This window comes from Lontra canadensis, unplaced genomic scaffold, assembly GCF_010015895.1.
Source record: "Lontra canadensis isolate GAN:19392208 unplaced genomic scaffold, GSC_riverotter_1.0 scaffold154, whole genome shotgun sequence".
Taxonomy (NCBI): domain Eukaryota; kingdom Metazoa; phylum Chordata; class Mammalia; order Carnivora; family Mustelidae; genus Lontra; species Lontra canadensis.
In genome coordinates this window covers 2,179,478-2,188,718 of record NW_022631148.1, presented here as the reverse complement: position 1 = coordinate 2,188,718, position 9,241 = coordinate 2,179,478, and the positions used below count along the sequence as shown (strand labels likewise).

The 9,241-nt window shown below is 35.5% G+C and overlaps 1 protein-coding gene across 1 annotated transcript; it reads right to left on the bottom strand.

Moving 5' to 3' along the window:
- Nucleotides 1-7,729: 7,729 nt before the first annotated feature.
- LOC116859327 (olfactory receptor 4A15-like) lies at nt 7,730-8,650 on the bottom strand. The gene has a single exon (XM_032844538.1). It carries the CDS (start codon nt 8,642-8,644, stop codon nt 7,730-7,732), a length of 915 nt encoding a protein of 304 aa, XP_032700429.1. The 5' UTR covers nt 8,645-8,650.
- Nucleotides 8,651-9,241: the final 591 nt, after the last annotated feature.

Below are 9,241 nucleotides of genomic sequence, written 5' to 3'. Positions count from 1 at the left end.
CTGTGAGTCAGCTACCAGCAAGTGATGAAACAGTGGAGCACAAAATTGGAACAGTTTCTTCTAACAGACCAAAGTATACCCCAAATCTAGTGTAATGTTTTCTTCTAGTCTCCACCCTGATCACATTCTTTTTTTTCATTTTTAATTTTTTTCCTTCTTTTTCAACAAACTTCTTAACTCATCAATTCCTTCTTTAAAATATTTTGTTAATTTTCATCTTTATAGTCATATTTGATCCCTTTATCATATTTACCCTTATTTTTATATATACATACAAGGTTTCTATCTTTGAAATTTCTAGCAGACCAAGATACACCCAAAATCTAGTGTGTGGCTCTGTTCTATTCACCAGTCTGATCATATTTATTTTTTCCTTTCTTTTTCCCACAGTTGCAGGACTCTTCTGATTGGTGTACTGTATATTTTTCTTGGGTCATTCTTACTCTTTTAGCATTTTGTTCTCTCATTCATCTATTCTTCTCTGGACAAAATGATGAAATGGAAAACTTCACCTCAAAAAGAAAAAAAAAAAAACAAGAGGCTGAGAAAAAGAGAGATGAACAACTACTGGGTCACTACAGGAGAATTCAAGAGAGAAGTAATACCATAAGACAAAACAATATTAGAATAATTGGGATCCCAGAAGAAGAAGAGAGACAGAGGCAGAAGGTATAATGGAGCAAATTATAACAGAGAACTTCCTTAATTTCAGGAAGGAAGCAGGCATCAAAATCCACGAAGCACATAGAACCTTCCTCAAAATCAATAAAAATATGTCAGCACATCTTCTAATAGTAAAACTTACAACTCTCATTGACAAAGAGAAAATCCTGAAAACATCTCAGGACAAGAGGTCTGTAAAATACAACAGTAGTAATATTAGACTGACAGCAGATCCATCCACAGAGATCTCGCAGGTCAGAAAGGACTGGTATGACATATTTAGAGCCCTAAATAAGTAAAATATGCAGCTGTCATTGAAATTAGATGTAGAGATAAAAAACTTCCAAGACAAACAAAAAATAAAATAATTTGTAAACACCAAACCAGCTCTACATGAAATATTGACTGCCTAAAAGTAACATAGACCAGAAAGAACAGAGACAGTATACAGTAACAGTCACCTTACTGGAAGTACAATGGCATTAAATTCATATCTTTCAATAGTTACTCTCTATGTAAATGGGCCAAATGCCTCAATCAAAAGACACAGAATGGATTAAAATGGATTAAAAAAAATCAAGACATTTTGATATGCTGCCTGCAAGAAACTGATTTCAAACCTAAAGACACCACCAGATTTTAAGTGAGGCAGTGGAAAACAATTTACCATGCTAATAGACATCAAAAGAATGCTGAGGTGACAATCCTTATATCAGCTAAATTAGGTTTTAATATAAAGACTATAATAAGAGATGAGAAAGGACAATATATCATACTTAAGGGGTCTGTACAACAAGAAGACCTAATAATTTTAAATATCTATGCCCCTAATATGGGATCAGCCAATTATGTAAACCAACTAATAACCAAATCAAAGAAACACATCAACAATAATATAATAAGAGTAGGGGACTTTAAAACACCCCTCACTGAAAAGGACAGATCATCTAAAAAAAAAAAAAAAATCAACAAGGAAATAAAGGTTTTGAATGACACACTGGACCAGAGGGACATATATATTCAGAACATCCCTTCCCAAAGCAGCAGAATACACATTCTTCTCTAGTGCACATAGAACATTCTCCAGAGTAGATCACATCCTGGGTCACAAATCAGGTTTCAACCAGTACCAGAGGATTGGGATCATTCCCTGCATATTTTCAGACCACAATGCTTTGAAACTAGAATTCAATCACAATAGGAAAGTTGGAAAGAACTCAGACACGTGGAAGCTAAAGAGCATCCTATTAAGGAATGGGTCAACCAGGATATTAGAGAATAATTTAAAAACTTCATGGAAACAAACGAAAATGAAAACACAATTGTTAAAATCTTTGGGATACACCAAAGGCAATCCTCAGAAGAAAGTATATAGCAATACAAACTTTTCTCAAGAAACAAGAAAGATCTCAAATACACAACCTAAACTTACACCTAAAGAGCTGGAGAAAGAACAGAAAAGAAAGCCTAAACCTAGCAGGAGAAGAGAAACAGGGAAGATCACAGCAGATCTCTGATCTCTACTCATAAGATGTTCTTATAACTGTTTGTATTTCTTTGGTGTTGGTTGTGATTGTTCCTCTTTCATTTGTGATTTTATTTATTGGGGTCCTTTCTCCTTTCTCCTTGATAAGTCTGGCCAGGATTTTATCAATCTTAATAATTCTTTCAAAGAACTGGCTCCTACTTTTGTTGATCTGTTCTTCTGGGTTTTTTGTTTTGTTTTGTTTTGTTTTGTTTTTGTTTGTTTGTTTGTTTTGTTTCTATTTCCCAGAAGGTTGCCCCAGAGCAGAAGGTCAGAGGGTTGCCCTTTCTCCACATCCTTGTCAACAATTATTGTTCCCTGTCTAGTTAATTTTAGCCATTTTGACTGATGTGAGATGGTATCTCATTGTGGTTTTAATTTGCATTTCCCTTATGATTAGTAATGTTGAGAAACTTTCCATGTTCTTTTTGGCCATTTGTATGTCTTTTCAGGAAATGTCTATTTAGGCCCATTGCTCATTTTTTAATCAACTTTTGTTTTGATTTGCATTTGCTACTGAATTGTATAAATTCCTCATACATTTTGAATATTAACCCCTTTGAGGTATATGACTTGCAAATATTTTATCTCATTCCACAGGTTGCCTTTTCCTTTGGTGCTGAAGTAGTCTGGATTTAGAACCTGAAATCCTGAACTTCAAGATCATGTCAGGATGGGATGAGATCTTCACTGGCCTAATTACTTTCTGTGTCATCCTTCTGGGAGCCCTGAACTGCCATTTTACAAGTCTGATATACTCACTGGAGTGACAGGATACATGGAGAAGGAGAAGGAGCCAGAAGATTCCAACCTTCTAGCCATCTCTGCCAAGGCACAGCTCACATGAGTAATGTCATCCTAGACACACCCTAAAAGCCCCTAATCAGCTGAATACCAGAGAGGAACCTCAGTCCATGCCACCTGGAACAGAATGGTTCAGTCAAGTCCTCCCAAAATTCACATGTAGTCAGACAAAGACTTGTGTATGGCAAGATATAGTCCTGTATATAGTCAGATACACTGTGTGTGATCATATCAAATACTTATATATACACATAAGCATTCATATGGGTAGTCAGATACTTATCCATATGTTGTTGGTAACAGACTTCTCTATGTTCATGTATAGACACGTATATGAAATTAGATATATACCTACAGATCATTGAACAATGTACTTATATATAACCTGTGATTATATATACATGAGCTAAATGAGGTCAGATAGAGATCTCTGTGGTTGAATACTTACCCGTGTATTGTCAAATGTAGGCCTATGAACTTTTGCATGCAAACATACACACATGCCTCTGAGTATTGGGCTATAATTCATGCCAGCTCATTGGAAATGTGAACAAGCTGAGGGTTATGGAAGGGACGGTCAGTGGGGGGATGTGGTAACTGTGTGATGGGCATTAAGGAGGGCATGTGATGTGAAAAGCACTGGGTGTTACATGCATTGGTAAATACATTTGAAACTAATGATGCACTTTATGTTGACAAATTGAATTTAAATTTAAAAAAAGAAAATATGAATCAAATGTAAATAAGACAAGCTACTATTTAATTAATAAAGCCAAAAGTCAAGATTTATGTACATTCTATGGAAATGTTTACAAATTTACTGAGACTTGATCAAGACTTCACAATATATGTCTCATTCTTGATGGGAAAACAAGATATGAAAACATGCCATTTTCCTCAAAATCAATGTGGAGGGTCATGAAATTCTAAATATAGATTTACAGGAAGGTTTCAAACTTCACAAAATAATCCTAAGGTTTATCAGGAAAAATAAATATTTAGAAATTGCAAGAGACTTGAAAAGGCTGAGTAGTTAAGGGAGATTAGTCCTACAAAATAAAATATACCTTAAAATCCTTGACTACTGACATAGAATGTTAGTGGTAGGGAAATACACCAAAGGAAAAGGAGGAAGGGGAGGAGAAGCAGGAGGAGAAGGAGGGGGAGGGAGCAGCACAGGAGGAGGGGAAATGGACCACAAATCCAAAACACTAATTGTATAAAATTTGACATATTAAATAGAAAATTTTAAATTATTACTAAAATTAATAATAACCTTGGAAGATTATTTTTCCTGTTTAAGGAAAACAGGCTTAGATTTGTCCTTATTACAAACAAAAATAAATCCTAGATCACATAAAAGGAAAAAATTTTGAGAGTTATATTTATTTTTTAAAAAGATGATGAAATTTATAAATTCACCAAATGAAAGTCAATGAAATTTTCCAAGAGTGATGGGATAGAAGAAATCAAAAGTTAAAGAATATGGGAACATCATTATAGAAAAACAAACATAATTACAACATAAATTAAATAAATGTTTTGAGCAAATATCAAAGAAGACTCTTGTAGCAAATGCACATATTTAATGTAGAAAGAGTTCATGAAAATTCATTAGTAAAAACTCTTCAAGAGATCAAGAATTCAAGAATGCAAGTAACTGATTAAAGTTCATGGAGTAGATTCTATGTCATACATTGTGCAAATACAGAGTATAAGACAGTTAAGTAACTTTTCTTGGCTTAAAGGAACTTATAGAATAATTAACATAAATAATCAAGATTTTTATCTCATCACTTGAAATAATGGTACAAATTTGGAAATTAACTAAATGTCTAAGTCCATTTGGGCCACTTTAACATAATACCACACACTGATTGGCTTCAACAAAAGTCATTTATTTCTCACAGTTCTGGGGTCTAGGAAGTCCAAGATCAAGACACTTGCAGATTCCATATCTTGTTAGAGTTTGCATCTTAGTTCATAGATAACTGTCTTCACTGTGTCCTCGCATTGGAGAAACAGTTAAGTGAGGTCTCTGGTCTCTCTCTCTCTTAGGTAATTCATGTTGCTTTTATTTAGAATAAGAATGAATCATACAGTTCTTTAACAGTGAATTTGTTTTATCATTCATAGTATATGCTTAAGTTGAAATTACTATAGATTTTCTTTTTTTTTTTTTCATTTTGCTTTATTTCTTTTCAGTGTTCCAGAATTCATTGTTTATGTACCACACCCAGTGCTCCACGCAATATGTGCCCTCCATAGTACCCACCACCAGGCTCACCCAACTCCCCATCCCTCTCCCCTCCAAAACCCTGTTTGTTTGTTTCTCAGAGTCCACAGTCTCTTGTTTGTCTCCCCCCCACCCCGATTTCCCCCAACTCCCTCCTCTCCACCCAATGTCCTCCGTCTTATTCCTTATGTTCCATAAGTAAGTGAAACCATATGATAATTGACTCTTTCTGCTTGACTTATTTCACTTGGCATAATCTCTTCCAGTCCTGTCCCTGTTGATACAAAAGTTGGGTATTCATCCTTTCTGATGGAGGCATAATACTCCATTGTATATATGGACCATATCTTCCTTATCCATTCATCTGTTGAAGGGCTTCTTGGCTCTTTCCACAGTTTGGCGACTGTGACCATTACTCCTATGAACACTGGGGTACAGATGGCCCTTCTATTCACTACATATGTATCTTTGGGGTAAATATCCAGTAGTGCAAATGCAGGGTCATAGGGTAGCTCTATTTTTAGTTTATTGAGGAATCTCCACACTGTTTTCCAAAGTGGCTGCACCAACTTGCATTCCCACCAACAATGTAAGAGGGTTCCCCTTTCTCCCTATTCTCTCCAATACTCATTGTTTATTGCCTTGTAAATTTTGGCCATTCTAACTGGTATAAGGTGGTATCCCAATGTGATTTTGACTTGAATCTCCCTGATGGCTAATGATGAACATTTTTTCATGTGTCTGTTAGCCATGGGTATGTTTTCTTTGGAGAAGTGTCTATGTATGTCTTTTGCCCATTTTTGATGGGGCATCAGCCCCGTCTTGGATCTTGGATATCAGCCCTTTGTATGTAGTGTCATTTGTGAATATCTTCTCCCATTCCATAGGTTGCCTATGTTGACTGGTGTCTCTTTTTAAAGAGACAGTAGTTACATTCATGACAGCTCTACCTTCATGACCTAATCAGTTCCCAAACACCCCACTCCAAATATCATGTATTATAAAGAATTTAATGAATTTTGGAGGGAACACAAATATTCAGTCTATAGCGACATCCAAAAGTAGATGACCTAATGATATAACTTCTGTTTACTATTATTTAATGATAGTGTCCTATTTGGGAAGACTTTGAGGTGACAAAAGAAATCTCCATGTAATAATAATTGATATAAGTTGGGATATAAAGTTTCTCATACACTGTGACTTACCAGTGAAATGGCTCTATTCCCCATAGCCAGGGCACCCCATGAATCCAGACTAAATAAGGGAGACAGAAACATAAGTTTCTTTGATCACATGTTTCCTACACTATTAGAGCCAGATAACATTTTCTTTCAAAACTCATTCAGAGAGAGGGAGACTTATAAAAGAGATCTCTGTTAAAGAAATCAATATATACTATGACTTCTTTATTACTCAATAATCTGCATTCCATTAAGAGAAGATGTAAAAGTGACATGCCATATTGTCATTTTTTTTAAGATTTTTATTTATTTATTTGACAGACAGATCACAAATAGGCAGAGAGGCAGGTAGAGAGAGAGAGGAGGAAGCAGGCTCCCTGCTGGGTGGAAAGCCCAATGCCAGGCACCCCTGTCAACGTCTTTCTTACAAATGATATCACCCAAAATATCTGGTGTCAGGTTCTGTATTGCATACTTGAAGCTCATGAAGTATGGATTATGTTAATTCCACATATGAAAGGAAGGGCCGAGGTCCCTAAAGAAGGTGATGAAGCACTATAAGCAAAAGTAGAGATGGAGATACTTTAAAATGGAGGGATATTATCAAATGTTCTAAACTATAAGGGAAGATTAATGGATCATCTCAATGAAAATATAACGCAAAACAAAGCTGCTCAACATGAGGAAATAATAGGATTCCTCAATTAGAAAAATAAGTAAATCTTACTTATCATATCTAGGTCTTTCATTCAGATATTTTACTTACCCTAACTTCTTTATCATTAACATTACAACTTGGAAGCAGAACTACTTTTCAATCCTATTAGCTAAGTAATATGAACAAAATTATATACTTAAACATCTTGCAGTTATAAAAATAAGATATATACTTCAAGTATTAAGTATGAGTTGTCTTTGTATGGGAGGAGTGAACCAAGTGTTTATGTCCCATTTCTTAAAATGTTTCTCTGAAATATATAATGAGCACTATTAACTCTGAAAAAGAACAACTGGGCAAAAGAGAAGCACATGAAAATTGTCCAGTAATGAAAATAAAGGTACAGAATTAATTATAGCATAACTCATCACATGATAGTTTCAATAGAAATATTTTATGCCCAAAAGCCACAGACCTACTTAACTAACAATTTATGAAAATCTTAGAAATCTTTTTTGATCATTATAATATTTACACCTTAAATGCTTTCATCATACACAAGTTCATTAAACCTGAGGAGAAATTCATTACAAATAAATAATCCTTTCCTGGGTAGAGCTACTCTTCATTGAAAAAAATGTGACAATTTCTCTTCGGCATCATTTTCTTCTCTTCCACAGCTTTTTCATAGCATTTTTCATCTCTCCATTTCTCAGAGTATAGATCAGAGGGTTTAACATAGGGGTGATAACTGTGTAAAACACAGTCAAGGATTTATCAATGGGTAAAGGAGACGGAGGTCTCACATACGTAAAAATGCAAGGGACAAAGAAGAGGACCACCACTGTAATGTGAGAGCCACAAGTGGATAAGGCTTTGTGCCTCCCTTCCTGACTGTGGGTCTTCAGAGATTGCAGAATGACCCCATAGGAAATGAGTAAGACTGTAAAGATGACCACACAGATTGCCCCATCATTGGCAACTACAATGAGGCCAATAACATAGGTGTCAGTGCAGGCAAGTTTTAATAACGGATACATGTCACACATAAAGTGGTCGATGACATTGGGACCACAGAAGGGAAGGTTATAAGCAAAGAGAAGCTGAACAACAGCATGCAGAAAACCTCCAACCCAGGCCAACAGCAACAACAGAACACACACCCGTTGATTCATGATTGTCAAATAATGCAAAGGTTTGCAGATGGCCACATAGCGGTCATAGGCCATGACCACCAGGAGCAAAATCTCAGCACCACCAAATAAGTGCTCTATAAAGAGCTGGGACATGCAAGCTTTTAAGGAAATGGTTTTCATCTCATAGAGTAAGTCTATAATCATATTTGGAGTAATTGTAGTAGAATAAACAGCATCCATAAATGATAAGTAACCAAGGAAGAAGTACATAGGGGTATCCAGGGATGGGTTGACCACAACAGTCACCACAATGAGTAAGTTGCCCACCATTGTCAGGATGTAGATGATCAAGAACACGACAAAAAGTATTTTCTGACCTTGGAGGCTCTGGGTGAGCCCCAAGAGGACAAACTCAGTCACATTGTTCCTGTGTTCCATATGTTCTTTTGCATCTCCTTATTTCACAGTTCAAGAAAAAATTAGCTATAAATATGATAATTACTGGTGACTTCCTGAAATCAAACACAATCTGTTTATTCATTTACCTAATAGGCATTGTAGTTTCTTATGTTCCAGTACTTTCAGAAATTATAAGAATACAAGGTGGATGAAAACATTCTCCCTAACCTCACCAGTCTTGCTGACTCAGGCAGAGATAAGTCACTAAAGACATTGTGGGAATAGGACACAGTAATAAATAAATGGAAGGCCACAACCAACTTTCCAACTGGAAGCTAGTAAAATTGTACATTTAGTGAATTCTTCATATAAAAATTTTTAAATGAATTGTTTTAATGAAATACTATAGCAAGATTTGTATTTACTTCCCAGCTAACACAATAGATGACTTCTAACTTCTAGAATCCTCTTAACTCATAAATGAAATTGATACACTTTATGATATCAAAACATCTCAAGGACTTTAAAAAGATACCATGACATCAATAGATAAAAGTAGACGGGGAGAAAGACTTGCATCTCGGAGGACATACACAGAGTTAATATCAAAATAGACACAGACCTCTAAGCAAATAA

Coding starts and splice junctions, on each gene's coding strand:
- LOC116859327 (XM_032844538.1), bottom strand. CDS start 8,644: ATGGAACACAGGAACAATGTGACTGAGTTTGTCCTCTTGGGGCTCACC.